General features: G+C 48.0%; 1 protein-coding gene across 7 annotated transcripts in view; it reads right to left on the bottom strand.

Annotated features, from left to right (window-relative positions):
• The window catches only part of TRANK1 (tetratricopeptide repeat and ankyrin repeat containing 1), a 300,522-nt gene that overhangs the window by 219,458 nt on the left and 63,620 nt on the right, over positions 1-17,444 (bottom strand). For all 7 annotated transcript variants that reach the window (XM_056520371.1, XM_056520377.1, XM_056520378.1 and 4 more), the window contains 3 exons: positions 5,041-5,167; positions 1,524-1,674; positions 410-525 (listed from right to left, as the gene is read on the bottom strand). In XM_056520371.1, coding sequence (XP_056376346.1) covers positions 410-525; positions 1,524-1,674; positions 5,041-5,167 — 394 coding nt within the window. The remainder of the gene's footprint in view (positions 1-409; positions 526-1,523; positions 1,675-5,040; positions 5,168-17,444) is intronic.

Below are 17,444 nucleotides of genomic sequence, written 5' to 3'. Positions count from 1 at the left end.
TGTATTTGTTTACATTTAATACTCCTAAAGAGGATAAAAACATATACATTAACCCATTTTGGCCTTAAAGTAACATGGTATTTGAAGAGTTAATGGTGGGCACTAGCATGATTACTAATGTCTGCTTTTAGTGTTGATGTCCTGACTGCTGAAAGCAGCCAGGACCTGCCGTCTATGAAGGGAGAACAGCACCTGCACTGTACAAACAGATACAGTGAGCATGACACACGGATGGGTGCATCAGGTCTTTAAGTTGCTCTTGAAGGTCTCGATGGTGAGTGAGAGCCGGATGTGTTGGAGTTTCAGTGTATGGGGGAAGCATGGGAAAAGTGTTGGACACGGTTGTTTTGAGGGGAAACACATTGCAGGGTACAAAATTGTTCAAGGTCACAAGCAGCAAAAATATTACCTGGTACATGTTTTCTTTTATAAGTCTCACTATTAGTGGCTGCCAGATCTGCTTTGGGTATTGCTCTCTCAAAACGTTATCAAAAGTAATTATGAAGGAGGAGCTTCTTCCAGCAACTGCATATAAAATGTGAAAAAAATATTTTGTTGACATTACACACATCAGTGTAATAGGCCGGCAAGGAAAGCCAAACTTAAATTCATATATAGCACCAAAATGTTTGTCTGCAAGCTAAACTAAGCTATGATCCTCCCAACACTGATGGTCCCTTCTGCGGGCTTGTGGCGTGCACCTGACCAAATGGATGAAATATCTTCTAGCTCCCTCTATAAGCTTCTCCTTGTACTTCCTCCTTTATGTTGCTCTCTTGCCAAGAAAACACTGCTAGTAAATAACGTATACATGGGTTAGTTTAGTGAATTTTTTTCTTCTGATGTGACTTGAACATTTAAAGGGAAACTAACAGCAGCATCATCTGCACTAACCTGCTTTTACTGGGTCATAGTGCGAGTGACACTGATTACAACATCGTTTACCTTTTTTTTCTTCTTTTTTTGGGGGGATCAGCGAGGCTATTTCAAAGTTTAGGATTAAAATTCAAATATGTAAATGCATATTGTTGGTGCACTTGGGGCATTGGCCCTGTGCTACACCCCCTTCATAGATCATTTTTCCAATAGAACATAGCAGTTACGTGCTGTGACTTTACAAACATGGATGGCCTATACCACCAGGGTGCCTGCACTGCTATACCCCAAAAAAGGGGAATGGCTTCAAAAACAATATTTAGCACAGAACCGCATGACAATGCACCAAAAGAGGTAATTTACATATTGGAATCTTAATCCATAACTCCGGAACAGTATATAAAAGAGGTTACCAGCGTTGGAACCGCCCTCAGCCACAATATTACCTTGTTTAAGCAGGTTACTGCGAGTGTCGCTGTTGTCAGTTTCCCTATACCTGTACTCAGTAGACCCTAGAACCCATATTTGTTGTGTATTGCTAAATGAGTGAGGATTCTGCGCTATCAGATAAAAAAGCAACAAACTTGATTTTATTAATCAACATACTTGAATTTGCAATGACTGCATAAATGCAAGACATACATTACCTTCCAAACTCAAAAAGATTCCATATAGAAAATCTACAATAGCTTTGCTCTCCAATTTCCGATCAAGCATTTGAAGGCCAGTTACCAATATACTCAAAGCCATAGATACATCATTTAACTTCAGAGCTGAAAGACCAGAACGGTAGTAAGCCTGTAAGACAAAAAACAAAGTTTGCACTGGGTTCATTGGCCTAGATTTACCATTTCCACTATTTTCAATTTATGTCATACACAAATAAAAGTCCCCAAGGGTTAATGACCCAACGCTAAATTAGCAGAACACCAAAAAAAACTAATACGTTTATGTAGATCAAATATTCAAACTTTATTACAGCAAAATTGAAGCAAGAATAAGCAAATCACTGTAAAAACAATTAAAATCATAACAAAGAAACTTCCACAAATAGTAGTCCAGTGGACAAGAACCAAATGGCGGTGGCTAGGACAAAGAAGTAAATGTATTAGGTAAATGGATAAAATACTGATCTCCATATAAAACACCAGGGAGCAACAAATCGCTATAGTAAAGTGCAATCATCAAAAAAGTGCATAAGGGAAGGCTTCTTTGTTAGAGACAATATAAATAGATAAAGTGAAATAATAACAGTACATATAAGATAACACTGGTCTCCATCTGAGTTATCAAAGATTAATGAATAAATAATAAAGTGCAATCATTCAGAAAGTGCGTAGTAAAATACAACAGAAGACCTAGAGCACAATGGTTGGTAATGCATGCTATGGAGGACATATATATCAGCATGATAACAGATACATGATACAACCTGGTGAACAGACCTAGCCAGCCGCCAAGCCCAACTTTTTCGCTTATCGCTTCAACTGGGGTGTCTGAATGATTGCACTTTATTATTTTTTTCATTAATCTTAATGAAAACAAACAGTCATCATATTGTAATATTGTAACAACAAAATTGTTCTGCTTACTGTTAAAACCGTGACCCTGTGATCAAGGGGAGCGCGCGTTTGGGTAACTTTCTGTGTGACCCACAGGTATTTTGTGCAGCTCTGGGGGGGACCTTTTCTGCTATAGTAGGGGGTATTGCTCTTTACCAGTTTTCACATGTATTTATCTGATTGTATACTTTACAGATACAGATGTATTGAGGGCTATTTAGGGTATATGCAATAGATCCTGTTACATGACAAATGCACTTTATTGGTATGTTTACATATACAGCAGCACTTTTCCATTGCTGGGATCTTCTTTATTGCAATTATACACCCAGTTAGAGTACTTACCTGTTATGCCTGTATGATTTGTACTGCATTTTATAATACTTCATCTGGCATCCTGGGAGGAAAATTATCCTTTCTCCGCCCAGTAGTTTCTGCTAACCTGTGGGAATTCTTTTGTCGTGTTTGTTTTGTGCCTTTTTTATGTGCTTTTATAAGTGTTTTTTCTGTGACCTCAATAAAGTATATATTTGATTGATATTCTTGTCTCAGTCTACCATTGCATTGTAGGAGATATGTATTGGTATGGGTAGTAGGGATCGACCGATATCGTTTTTTTAGGGCCAATACCGATACCGATAATCGGTGGAGGTTAGGGCCGATAGCCGATAACTTATACCGATATTCCGGTATAAGTTATCGGCTATTTACCCCCCGCGACACCGCTGCAGATCATTGATTTAAAGCGGGTGCTTTAAATCAATGCACTGCAGTGGCTTTTGCGGTGCCATAGGCCGCCGCTGCCGCCACCCGCTTCTCTCCCCCTACCTGTCAGGGTGGTCCGGGCCATCCATCCTTCCTGTAGTGTCCAGCGGCATTACGGGTGGAGGGTGAACCGGTCCGGGCTGTCCTTCTCCGGGGGTCATCTTCTCCACTCCGGACAGGCTCCTGCCTAGTAACGCAGCATAGACGCCGCTGCGCAGTGACGCCCATGCGCAGCGACGCACCTGACGTCACGGCGTCTATGCAGCGTACTAGGCCGGAGCCTGCCCAGAGTGGAGAAGATGACCCCCGGAGAAGGACAGCCCGGACCGGTTCACCCTCCACCCGGAATGCCGCCGGACACTACAGGAAGGATGGATGGCCCGGACCACCCCCATTACGGGTAAGTTACATTTTTTTTATTGACTCGGAGGGTGGGGGAGGGGCCCGACCGGTATAGCGGTATAGGCAAAAATCCATACCGTGGGAGAAAAAAAAACGGTATCCGGTTAATACAAGTATACCACCCAGCACTACGGTGGGGGGTGCGATGCGGTGCGGCAGGTCGGGGTGGCGGCATTATCGGCTTATCGGTAAGGTAATTGCCGATACCGATAATGCCCAAAATCATGATTATCGGCCGATAATATCGGCCATACCGATAATCGGTCGATCCCTAATGGGTAGCATATACATTTTAGGATTTTACTGTTAAAACACTCGCCAGTGCCAGCAGCAGCTGCTGCTCACTGATTGGAAGTGAGCCGAACGTCAAGCACGCTGAGCCCCTGCTCCTGCTGCCCAGGTAAGAAGAACAATAGGGGGTTAAAGGGAAGAGGGGAAATTATGTGGCACAGGGGGTATTAAAGGGGGCATGATTTGACACAGGGGAATCAGAGGGGGAGGGGCGCAAATGATGTGGTACAGGGGGAATAAAACGGCACAGGAAATGGCTAAGGGGAAATCTTGTGGCACGAGGGGTTATGAATTTGTACAGAGGGTAATTTAAGGGGGAATGGAATGGGGGAGATCAAGGGGAAATGATGTGACACAGGGCGTAAAAAAGGGGGGGGGGAGATAATTTGGCACAGGGGAAAGTAAGTGGCACAGGGGGATCATGGGGGGGGGGGCAAATGATGTGGCGGCAGACATACAGAAGTAGGAGAACGCTGTTTAAATGGCTGTCTTCTGCTTCCCGGGACCATTACTGGGGTATTGGCTGTACCCCCCCTGAAGGCAGCCCTGCGTACAATGTAGGGCCTGGTACGACCGACACATAAGCCTGGGTGTCCACGTCTGCTATTCCTCCTTTCCGGATTGCTCCTCTCCTCTGCAACTTTTCTACACAAAAAGTCTAAGTTGGGTCTTTTTGTGCAACTTTTTAAAAGTGCTCTCCAAAAGCAGTTTTGTAAGGCAGGTCTGACCTTGCTTAGGATTGTGACTTTTTTATGCCTATGTGTGACATTGCACTTCATAAATTTGTCACCACTGGAAAGTGAAAACTGAAATTTGCTTAGGTAAGGATGTTTGCTACTTTACGCATATGCACAAAAGTCGCAAAAAAAAGTGTTTATGTGCACATGTGACAATTTGTGCGCCTGAAGTAAGCAACAACAACAACAACAAAAAGAAGCTCTAAATGCAATGATAAATCTCCCTCAGAGTTTTGTTCATACTGGTCCCATAATATATTTGATTTAAACATGTCATGAAAAAAGCCTACTTACACTTGTCACTATAATGCAATTATGGTCCCAATAAAATAAAAAAAATTCCTGTCCTAGTTATACATAAGTTCATTACATAAGCAGTAGACGGTAAAAAAAAAAAAAACCCTCACCTTAGTATAAAATGGGCAAACATTAATACTTATATTTGCAGATGAAAACGCATCTTTCCATCTTTGAAGTTTGAATAAGGCATTGGCACGATTATTCCAAAGCACGGCCATTTCTTTTTCAACATTACTGTAAGAAAATAAACATCAACATTAACGAGATAATATCCTGTATTCTCCAGGATTCCATGTACTCTCACCAAATGCTGTACATCTGCCACACACTTTGTATAAGGAATCATAAATGCAATGTGAGCCCAGTGTTAGGACTAGCACCCGACGAGATTACTACACATGAATGACTGCTGAGATGTGCTGCCAATGGAGTACAGAGGCGTGCAGGACCATAAAGAAGACACACATTTTTGGGGAACTAAGTCAGGAGAATTTGTGAAATGTTATAGTGGCAACTTTCCTGAACAAATCTATACAATTATTTTACATTCACTGCTATGTGGTGGACACAGTTCTGAGTGTAATTCTATGTGGTAAGCATAATGGGTGGAGCAAATTAACATGAATGAGCTGGCAATACTGTGGTATTTTCCTCGCACCACTGGGCGTTACCAGGGGTGGACTGACAACTCATGGGACCCCCAGGCAATGGAGGATGATAGGGCCCACCATGCACTCACACCCATATAGATGCCCTGCCCACATACAATAAATACATTTTTTTAAATTCATAAAGAATCATCCTTATTCTGTAGGTGCATATTATTACGATACCCAATTTATGTAGGTTTTTTGAGAAAATTAACATGAGTGAAAGTTTCCCATTCTGAACCCTATAACACTTATTTTTCCATATACAAGGCTATATGAGGGACCATTTTTTGTGCCATGATCTGCAGTTTTTAGTGGTACCATTTTTGTTTGGATGGGAATTTTTTTTATTGCTTTTTATAATTATTTTTTTTTTTTATAGAATATGATGTGGCCAAAAAGAGATTCACTGTCATCTCCTAATCTCACAACTGGGTGCTCACTGACTTCACCACTGAGTGCTCAGACATCAACCCCTAACTTCAATGGTGAAATTGCCTCTGACATCACCCCTGATATCACCACTATGTGCTTCTGACTTTACCCCCCTGACAAGTAATGTAATGTATGTACACAGTGACCCCACCAGCAGAATAGTGAGTACAGCTTTGAAGTATAAGACAGGATAGGGCTGGGCGCTATGACCAAATATGTGTATATAACGGCGGTTCCACGGTATATAACGGTATTTTTACCCCCCCAATCATGTGACCCGCGCGCAGTGTTCTGTTCCCCCCAATTAATGATCAGCCCAGCGGGGTACTACTCACAGATGTCACCTTCAAGCACTGCCCTCCTCCTCTTTGTTGGGGGCCGCTGGCGGTGGAACTCACTGTACGCCAGTGGTCTCCAACCTGCGGAGCTCCAGTTGTTGCAAAACTACAACTCCCTGCATGCCCGGACAGCCAACGGCTGTCCGGGCATGCTGGGAGTTGTAGTTTTGCAACAGCTGGAGGTCCGCAGGTTGGAGACCACTGCTGTACGCTGTATCCCTATGCCCGGGCTGCAAAAGATAAAGAAAATAAACTTTAAACTCACCTACGTCGGCCACATGCTGGGGACGGGGAACTCCGGACAGCCGTCAGCCTATCACCGGCCGGAGCGATGTCCCGCCCCGGCCAGTGATAGGCTGAGCCCACTGTCATGTAAGAAGCTCTGGCCGGCTTCTTACATGACAGTGGGCTCAGCCTATCACTGGCCGGGGTGGGACATCAATCCGGCCGGTGATAGGCTGACGGCTGTCTGGCGTTCCCCGTCCCCAGCGTGTGTCCGACGTAGGTGAGTTTAAAGTTTATTTTCTTTATCTTTTGCAGCCCGGGCATAGGGATACAGCGTACAGCAGTGGTCTCCAACCTGCGGACCTCCAGCTGTTGCAAAACTACAACTCCCAGCATGCTGGGAGTTGTAGTTTTGCAACAACTGGAGGTCCGCAGGTTGGAGACCACTGGCGTACCGTGAGTTCCAGCGCCGGTGAACAAAGAGGAGGAGGGCAGTGCTTGAAGGTGACATATGTGAGTAGTACCCCGCTGGGCTGATCATTAATTGGGGGGGGGCGCGCAGAACAGCGCTCGCGAGTCACATAGGATTAGTTCCCCGATGGGGACAGCGCTGCGCTGGGCTAGTAATACATTTCCGAGGGGGAGGGGCCCAACCGGTATTGCGGTATGGGGGAAAATTCATATCGTGCAGCCCAAAAAATTTGGTATTCGGTATGAACCGGTATACTGCCCAGCCCTAATACAGGATATAATTTAGGATCAGTACAGGATCAGTAATGTAATGTATGTACACAGTGACCCCAAAAGTAGAATAGTGAGTGCAGCTCTGCAGTACAATACAGGATATAACTCAGGATCAGTACAGGATAAGTAATGTAATGTATGTACACAGTGACTACACCAGCCGAATAGTGAGTACTGCTCTGGAGTATAATACAGGATATAACTCCGGATCAGTACAGGATAAGTAATGTAATGAATAAAGATAGTGACTACTGTAGTAGAGTAGTGAGTACAGCTCTGGAGTCTGGCCACTAGAGGGAGCATCTTCCTGTGAGTCTGCTGAGTGTGGAGGAAGTCGTTTGCTGGATTGTTTGGTGTGTGTGCGCTCTGAGCTCTGCCGTGTCATCTGTGCCGGACAACGTTCTTCCTTCCCCAGAGGGAGAGCGTGGGTTCAGGCATGAGCGAGGAGAGGAGAACCCCAACACCTGCCCCCCGAATCAGGTCCGCGGGGGGCAGGGGGAGCCAGCGACCAGGTGTGGAGGGACCAGCGTCAGGAAGTGCATCAGAGGTCTCCGGGTTGAGGCGCTCTGCCAGGAGGTGCAGCGATGCATCTCCAGCCACCCCTGAACCCGTAGAGACAAAGAGCAGCCGCAAGGCTGGCCCTGCAAGTTGTGGGACTACAAGTGCAAGAAGTTCCGGAAGCACAGGTACTGTGACAACAAGGCCTGACAATGTGGACTGTGATACTCCTCCTGGAGCAAAGCTAAATGCCCACGGATGTGTGGAGGAGGATTGGGGGATGCCTAGGGCCCGGGAGTCTGGAGTCCCCCATAACTCTCGTGTGGCAGAACACATCCGTGGATATGAGGAAGCAAGGGGCAGCTTGTATAGGCTCCAGGAGGAGGTACGGGAAGCAAAAGCCCTGATGGAAACTGCGGCGAAACGACAGAAAGCTGAGCTGTCAGCCCGGATTAAACAGCTGAAAAATGAAATAAGGATACTGGAGAAGAAGAGAACTTTTATTTTAGAGAACAGCGGGCCATTTAGGGAAAAACTTTTAAATGAAGACCGCTTTCATACAATGGAGAGAGAGAAGCAGAGACGGCTGAGGGGGCTTCAGCCACGGGTGGAGGAGGAAGGAGACGCTGCGGAGGCCGATAATGTTGAGCCAAATCCACCCGGGGGTCTGCAACATCTCACCCCATACAGTGGGCTCCCTGCAGGGCAAGTGGCGATGTCATCTGGCCGTGGCTCTGGCGGTTCGGGGGATGAGAGCAGCACCAGTCACCAGGGAGGGGCGCTGATGGCCCAGATCCAGCTCCTGGAGTCCCCAGGTCGCCTCCAGGACTTCACGTTTGGGGATGAGTTACCGGAGGAGGCACCTGGGGGAAGGAAAAAGAAGATAAAGAAGACCAAGCTCCAGGAGCAGGTAACATTTGTATATACCCCCCTCCCTGAGCCCCCCGGACTGGCCGCAGGGTCAGCTCACTGTGTGAACCCCATTTCTCAGCCCAGCCTGAGTTCTACTGTGGACTCAGTGCAGGAGAGTGGGGAGAGTATGGAGTCTAGTGTGGTGGTGAGCTCCATCGCTGTTTGTAGTAACAGTGGTGGAGCAGACAATGTATCGGCTGTGAGGTCGGACAGTGATATTTGCCCAGCGATGGGCATGGATGGCTCTGGCACATTGGGCTGCTCCCTAACGGGAGGGGGGGGCGGCTTTGTGCCAGAGTCAGCTGCGGGAGCTCCGGTGGCTCTGAGCGTTGGCACTGCTGTTCCTTTGGAGCAGCGGTGTCATCGTGAAAGAGCTGCTGGGGCCAAGATGTCTTCGCCTCCCAGAAAGACTGGACTAAAACCTTTATTTTGTATTGGCGCCGCTTATCCAGAACAGCGGCGCCCAGGAGCAGAAAACTCCAGTACTGATGAGGCGGAGGGTACCAGTAAAAACAGGGCTGGGGCCACTAATAAACAGGCTAGGCAGGCTTCCCGGTCCTTGTATAAAGGACCGGTGACCTGTCCTGTGGTGGTGGCTCCAGCTCTGGTACCCAGTGATGCTGATGGTACACTATCTGCACCAGAACGCACCGGTCCAGCCAGTATGAATGAGGAGGTTAATGTTGGAGTGAATTGTAGTATGGGCTGTAGCACGGGTGGAGGTATGGGGGGCACATCAGCTAAAACAGGCAATAATGGTGTGAGTATGGATTATGTGGAGGAGGGTGGTGAAGGGGCACAGATTAGTGGTGGGGATGTAGGGCCTGGTCCAGTTGCACCCCCAGCGGTGGCAGCACCGGTACGCAGCTACGCAAATGTCACCGCTGGGGGGAGGGGGGCACCTTCCTCGTCTTCTGGCTCTGGGGGGGGCAATTTGCAGCAGCGTCTCCTGGGGGCCTTAAGGAGAGGGGAGAGATCAATCAATGTAGAGGGTAGGGAGGTTGATCTATCCTTTTGGATAGAAAGACATGGTCTTTCAGCCTTCCGAGAGGAAAGAGGGGGGGATACTGTGTGGTCCCTCCCAACAGCCGGGCCAGGTGGTCTCCGAAGGAATGTGGTCCGGCTGAGGTGGAGAGGCAGTGATACATGTCCTCCAAGATCTAAAGTTGTTGAGCTTCTGCTGAAGTTGGGCTTTAAGGCAGCTGACATCTACGCCTTAATACATCCTTATGGTACCCCAGAGTTCGATATCAGCTTTGTTCGGCCAGAGGGGCTTGAGCTCTTCTGGTCGAATTATGAGCTGGTAAAGAATGAGCCCGGCTGGCGAGACTTTGCCATTCAGGCGGTGTCTCGCCAAAACAATGTCAAGAAAGTGACCGTTTTAACCCGTAACGAATCACTTTCTTGTATTGACATCATGACGTGGCTAGGTCGGTATGGAGAGGTGGTGGAGGTCCCAAAAAAGAACAGGGATGAATATGGCATCTGGTCAGGGGCCTGGACGTTTATGGTCAAGCTTAAGCTTTCAGGAAACACCGTTACCCATATACCATCTGCGACCTTCCTCGGAAGGGATCGTATCCAGATCTTCTACCAGGGTCAGCCGAAGCTCTGTCACAGATGTGGTGACCCCACACATTTTAGTGCCAATTGCACTGTGCAGAAGTGCACTCTGTGTGGGGAAATAGGCCATCTCGCTGCATCTTGTGCAGAGATTAGGTGTCACCTGTGTGGTGACTTAGGTCACCCATTCAGTCGCTGCCCTCGTTCCTTTGTCAACGCGGTTGTTGCCCCAGTGGGGGTAAGCCATGAGGTGAACTCTGCTGGGGGGATGGCTGGCGGGGATGAAGGGGTGCAGGGGCCAGGGAAGAAAAGTAAGCAGAAGACGCCTGCCCAACTGAGGCGTCTCAAGAAGCGTCAAAGGGATAGGGAGATTCGGGAGTCACAGGAGCATCAGCCAGCTGAGGTGGCTTCTGATCCTGTCCCTGCGACCAGTGTTACTGCTGAGGCCCTGGGGGATAGTGAACTGGATGAGGAGACTGGAAGGATCCACAAAGAGGAGGATACTGTCTCCTCGCTGTCCTCCCATGGTGGGAGCGCAGATGAGGACAGAGGGAGATGGGCAGAAACAAAGCGGGGTACTCGGAGGAATAAGAAAAAGGGAGATTTAAAATCTTCTCCCACCCGCCAGATGCCAAAGGAAGGTACAACTGACCCCCCTCTGATTGGTCTCTCCAACCGGTTCCGAGCCCTCCGCGACATTTCCTCTTCGGAGGAGGAGGCTGGGGGTGAGGTTCCGGATGTTGCGGTGGGGCCCACAGGGGACCCTGAGTCCTCTCTCCCTGGGGAACCTATGTCTTCAGGGGGGGGGACTGGCTCAGAGTCAGGGGACGAGGAAAATGTAAATAAAGGGAAAATGGACACATCCATCTCACTAAAAAGGGGTAAACCATCATCTGATGAGGAGGGTGGTGGGGTGGATGGGAAGGATGGTGGGAAAAAGAAAGCTGTCTAACTCAATCACCCTTGATGGCGGCACCCTCTCCGTTGACTCTGGCATCCATTAATGTTGCCAGCATAAAGTCAGATACGGCTCGATTTGCTGCCTATGATTTTTTTGCCCATATTAATGCTGATATTTTATTTTTGCAGGAGACCAGGCTAACAGATATGTCATCTATCTACAAGGCTAAAAGAGAGTGGAGGAATGGGCCCTCCTACTGGTCTCTTGGGGCCGAGCCGTATAGCGGAGTGGCGGTCCTTTTTACCGCAGCGGTAGAATGCCGACGGGTTATCGAGTTAGAAATGGGGAGGTGCCTGATCTTAGATGTCCTCATGAAGGGACAAGAACTTCGCCTTATTAACATCTACGGCCCACAGTCTAAGTGGGACCGGAAGTGTCTCTTTATGAGGATCAAGCCCTATCTTTTTACAAGTCGGCAGGTGGTCTTTGGAGGGGACTTTAATGCTGTCACGAGGCCCCAAGACAGGGGAGGTGCCAGAGACAAGCTGACTTATGATAGCGTCGCCCTAAATAGCATAGCGAGTGAGGCTCGCCTGGTGGATGTCCACATCCGGCACACCCCAGGCCACGCGGGATTCACCTATCATAGGGGTAGTTGTAGGTCTAGGATAGATAGGTTTTATTTAAAGGAGGAGGCCGTCTCTTCAGCAGTGTCTGTTGTTGAGGTGGAGTTCTCCGATCACTGTTTAATTTTGTTTTCTCTGAATGTTACAGAGACCCCCCGGATGGGCAGAGGCTATTGGAAGCTGAATTCGTCTCTCTTGGAAGAAGCGGAGATAAGACAGTCCTTTGAGGATTTTCTTCAGAGCCAGGTACCATTGCTGGGCCTTTGTAGCAGTAAGTCAGAGTGGTGGGAGATCTTCAAAAAAAGGGTTGCGAGATTCTTCCGCCAGCTCTCGGGCCTCAGAAGCCTAAACAGGTACCGTTTGTACCAGGGCCTGAGGAAGAAACTTGAGCACCTTGTCTCGACTGGAGGTAGTCGTGATGATATCTCCAGAGTGAAATCCTTGCTGATGAGGTGTCAGTACGATAGGCACGCATCTTTGGTTTTTGAGAGGGATTACGGGAAGTACCGCTCGCCCGACCCTTACAGAAACTGCAAGATGTCAGTGAATAGTAAGGTAGTCTCAGGACTGATTGATAGTACGGGATCCTTGAAAAGGTCCAGATCAGGGATCTTGGAGGTCGTCAGATCTTTTTACTCGCACCTCTTGGGAAGGAAGGATCTAGATCGGGATAAGGTGTCAGCTTTCTTGGCTGAAACCATCCCTGAACTAGGAGTAGACCCCTCTCTTGACGTTTTGACAGAGATGATCCAGGAAGAGGAAGTCAGGATGGCTATTGATGGGCTTGCCCTCAAGAAGTCACCCGGTCCAGATGGCTTAACATCTGAGTTCTATAAGACCTTTAAGGACACTTTGGTTCCCCTGTTGACCGAGGTATTTAATGAGTGTCTATCCTCGGGCACTCTGCCAAAGTCAATGAGGAGGTCAGCGCTGATCATCCTGTCAAAGGGTAAAGACCCGTTCCACATTGAGAATTGGCGTCCCATAGCGCTTCTCAATGTGGACCGAAAGATTCTGGCAAAAGTGCTGTTTAACCGGCTGGTGGAGTTTGCACCCCGGCTCCTTTCGGGGGCTCAGCATTGCTCTGTTCCGGGCCGCAGTACATTTAGTGCTGTGCTCAGTGTCCGAGAGGCTGTGGAGCAGGGTAGGGCTGGCCACTGGAAGGGGTACTTGCTGTCCTTGGATCAGGCAAAAGCGTTTGATCGGGTTAACCATGAGTACCTCTGGTCTGTTCTTCTGAGATATGGCCTGCCGGGGGGGTTTGTTGATTGGCTTAAGACCTTGTACGCAGGGGCAGAGAGTTTCCCGCTTGTGAATGGTTGGATTGGCTGCTCTTTTGAGGTTGGGTCTGGTGTCCGTCAGGGTTGTCCTTTGAGCCCGTTGCTGTACGTGTTTGCAATTGATCCTTTCCTTAGGAGGATTGATTGTGGACCATTGGCGGGGGTGAGAATGGACCTGGCGGTGCCGGATTTGGCTCTGAGGGCGGTAGCGTATGCTGATGATGTCACCGTGTTTGTCTCCTCACAAGAGGAAGGCCAATGGGTGATGTCAGAGGTGGACCGCTACTCGGAGGCATCCGGGTCCAAGATCAACCGGGATAAGTGCGAGAGTCTCTGGCTGGGAGGGGGAGATCCTAATTTTGATCTCCCGGACGCCCTTCCAGAGCCCCAGGAATCTGCAAAAGTTCTCGGCATCGAATTTGGCCAAGGGGATTACCCCAAACAAAACTGGGACAGCAGGCTTAAGATCGCCGCTCAGAAGGTGGATCAGTGGAAGGGTTGGTCTTTGACCCTCCGGGAAAGGGTTAACCTGATCAAAACATTCCTGCTCCCTTTACTGATATACCTGGGCAGTGTATGCATGTTGCCAGAACCTCTTTGGACCCGGGTCTACAGTGTGTTCTTCCAAATGTTATGGGGGAACAGACTGAACCTAGTGAAGAGGGAGGTTACTTACCGTACAAGGAGACTAGGGGGGTTGTGTATGGTCAACCCTGTGGTATTCCTAGTGAATACCTTTCTTAAGACCAATATAGCAAACCTCTGGTCAGAGAGGGCTCCTCCGTGGGTATCCTCCTGTAGGGGATGGTTTTGGCCTTTCTTCCAGGAATGGGAGACAGGAGGGCAAGTGAAGGATCTTCGCACACCACACGGGCATCTCCCGGCTTACGCTACCCCGGTTCTGAAGGTTATTCATCGGTGGGGTCTGGGGATGGGGGAGATTAGGACTCTGTCGAGGAAATTCCTTGACAAGAGGGTCCTGTCTTCTCATTTCCAGAGGCCATTGGCGCTCAAGGACTGCCCAAGTCGGGATCTGGAGGTGGGTTTAGAGCTTTTGAATTCTATCAGGATCCCCTTGAAGTTTTGGGACTTGACTTGGCGCTGCTTCCATGGGAAACTGTGTGTGAGGGACAATCTGAAGTGCAGGAGCTCTGATGACCGGGGATGTCCCCGCGAAGAGTGTGGAGGCATGCTGGAAAGCATGGAGCATTTTCTGCTTCATTGTCCCTTTAACACAGAGGTTTACACCAGGGTGGGCGCTTCCATTGGTTGGCCTCGGCTGGCCAGTCTCTCCTATGCGGAATGGGCCTATGGGGCATTCAGAAACCTTGGAGGCTGGGACCGGTGCACTTTATTCCTAGTCAGCTCAGTGGTTAGGTACTACACGTGGAACGCACGGTGTTTAGTGTCGACGCAGCGTAAAATCCTCCCTGTGGATGTGGTGGTTAGGAACATTCTCGGTGACCTGGTGAAGGTGCGTTCTCTGGAGTACGAGAGGCTGGGTGCTGGCAGGGCCTCTCGTCTATGGAGGGGCTCTGCCTTTAAAGTGCCTTAGCCTGTTGTCTCCCCCTGGTGGTGGGCTGATGCTGGCACATTAGTCTTTTTGTTTTGAGCAGTTGGTTTATGGTAATATAGGGCTTGCAGGCGCTGAACTTGAGCTTTAGGGGTTTGTTTGGCTTATAGTGTTATATGTATTTGTTATTGTATTTATTGTTGTAGTCTATTTGTATACTTATATATTGTTAGTCTGTGTATATTTTATGTAATGTATATATTGTATATATTGTGTGATGCCACCTGGGGATTGGGTTTAGTTTAGGTTGGGTGGTGGGTTAAAAAGGGGGGAGGGGGTTTGTATGGGACTTTTATAAATACAGAAAATCCTGGACTCGTTCATGGACGTCTGGTAACATGTACTGGGGGCATGGGATGCGGGACCAGCTCAGGGCCAAAAAAAAAAAACAAAAAAAAAACAAAAAAAAAAAAAAGAGAAAAATAAAAAAAAGTGGTGTTATTTTGTTTGTGTTGGTTTTTATTATTTTGTATATATTATTATTGTTGTTGTTGTTATTCTTTTGGTATATCACTGGTATTGGGTTTTTGGTATTGCAACTGGGCCAGGAAATTCACATTTAGTATTAGTGTATATTAGTGTATATAGTTTATTAGTATGGTATGGGTATAACGGGTATTATAGGAATATGTCTTTTGTAAATATTGTATATATTTGTTTGTGTGCAGGAATGAGTGTGTGGTGGACCGGTGTTGTATTTTATGCTATGGTGTTTGGTTTTATGATTCGTTATATTGATATGTTCTGTCGGATATGATATGTTTATGTTTTGTAATTTTTTTATTGTTATGTTTGAAATTTTAATAAAAGATCTACAGGATATACCGTATATACTCGAGTATAAGCCGAGTTTTTCAGCACGATTTTTCGTGCTGAAAACACCCCCCTCGGCTTATACTCGAGTGAACTCTCCACCCGCAGTGGTCTTCAACCTGCGGACCTCCAGAGGTTTCAAAACTACAACTCCCAGCAAGCCCGGGCAGCCATCGGCTGTCCGGGCTTGCTGGGAGTTGTAGTTTTGAAACCTCCGGAGGTCCGCAGGTTGAAGACCACTGTGGCCTTCGACATCATCCAGCCCCCTCTCACCCCCTTTAGTTCTGTACAGTACTCGCCTCCGCTCGGCGCTGGTCCGGTGCTGCAGGACTGTCCGGAGAGGAGGTGGTCCGGTGGGATAGTGGTTCCGGGCTGCTATCTTCACCGGGGAGGCCTCTTCTAAGCGCTTCGGGCCCGGCCCCAGAATAGTCACGTTGCCTTGACAACGAGGCAGAGGTACGTTCATTGCCAACGTACTTCTGCGTCATTGTCAAGGCAACGCCTCTATTCCGGGCCGGAAGCGCGGAGAAGAGGCGCCCCCGGTGAAGATAGCAGCCCGGAACCATTATCCCACCGGACGACCTACTCACCGGACAGCCCTGCAGCACCGGACCAGTGCCGAGCGGAGGTGAGTACTGTACAGAACTAAAGGGGGTGAGAGGGGGCTGGATGATGTCGAAGGCCGCAGTGGTCTTCAACCTGCGGACCTCCGGAGGTTTCAAAACTACAACTCCCAGCAAGCCCGGACAGCCGATGGCTGCCCGGGCTTGCTGGGAGTTGTAGTTTTGAAACCTCTGGAGGTCCGCAGGTTGAAGACCACTGAGGGCGGATGATGAGAAGAGGATGATGAAGGGGGGGTGTGGGATGATGACAAGAGGATGATGAAGGGGGGGTGTGGGATGATGAAGGGGGGTGGGGATGATGACAAGGGGATGATGAAGGGGGGGTGTGGGATGATTACAAGGGGATGATGAAGGGGGGGGGGGGGTGGGATGATTACAAGGGGATGATGAAGGGGGGTGGGGATGATGACATGGGGATGATGAAGGGGGGTGGGGATGATGACAAGGGGATGATGAAGGGGGGATGTGTGGGATGATGACAAGGGGTTGATGACAGGTGATGATGATGAGGGTCTGGATGATGACAGGCGGTGATGATGATGAGGATGTTAATGACGGGTCTGGATGATGACAGGGGGGTATGATGTATTTCCCACCCTAGGCTTATACTCGAGTCAATAACTTTTCCTGGGACTTTGGGTTGAAATTAGGGGTCTCGGCTTATACTCGAGTATATACGGTAACTCAGGATCAGTACAGGATAAGTAATGTAATGAATAAAGATAGTGACTACTGTAGTAGAATAGTGAGTACAGCTCTGGAGTAGAATACAGGATATAACTCCGGATCAGTACAGGATAAGTAATGTAATGAATAAAGATAGTGACTACTGTAGTAGAATAGTGAGTACAGCTATGGAGTATAATACAGGATATAACTCAGGATCAGTACAGGATAAGTAATGTAATGTATGTACACAGTGACCCCACCAGCAGAATAGTGAGTACAGCTCTGGAGTATAATACAGGATATAACTCAGGATCAGTACAGGATACAGTAATGTAATGTATGTTCACAGTGACCCCACCAGCAGAATAGTGAGTACAGCTCTGGAGTATAATACAGGATATAACTCCGGATCAGTACAGGATAAGTAATGTAATGAATAAAGATAGTGACTACCGTAGTAGAATAGTGAGTGCAGCTCTGGAGTATAATACAGGATATAACTCCGGATCAGTACAGGATAAGTGATGTAATGTATGTACACAGTGACTCCACCAGCAGAATAGTGAGCACAGGTCTGGAGCATAATACAGAATATAACTCAGGATTAGTGCATTATAAGTAATGTATGTACACAGTGACCACCATTAGCACCAACATAGAA

This window comes from Hyla sarda, chromosome 5, assembly GCF_029499605.1.
Source record: "Hyla sarda isolate aHylSar1 chromosome 5, aHylSar1.hap1, whole genome shotgun sequence".
Classification (NCBI taxonomy): Eukaryota; Metazoa; Chordata; class Amphibia; order Anura; family Hylidae; genus Hyla; species Hyla sarda.
Note: the sequence above shows the minus strand (reverse complement) of the source record. Positions and strands in the feature narration are given on the sequence as shown.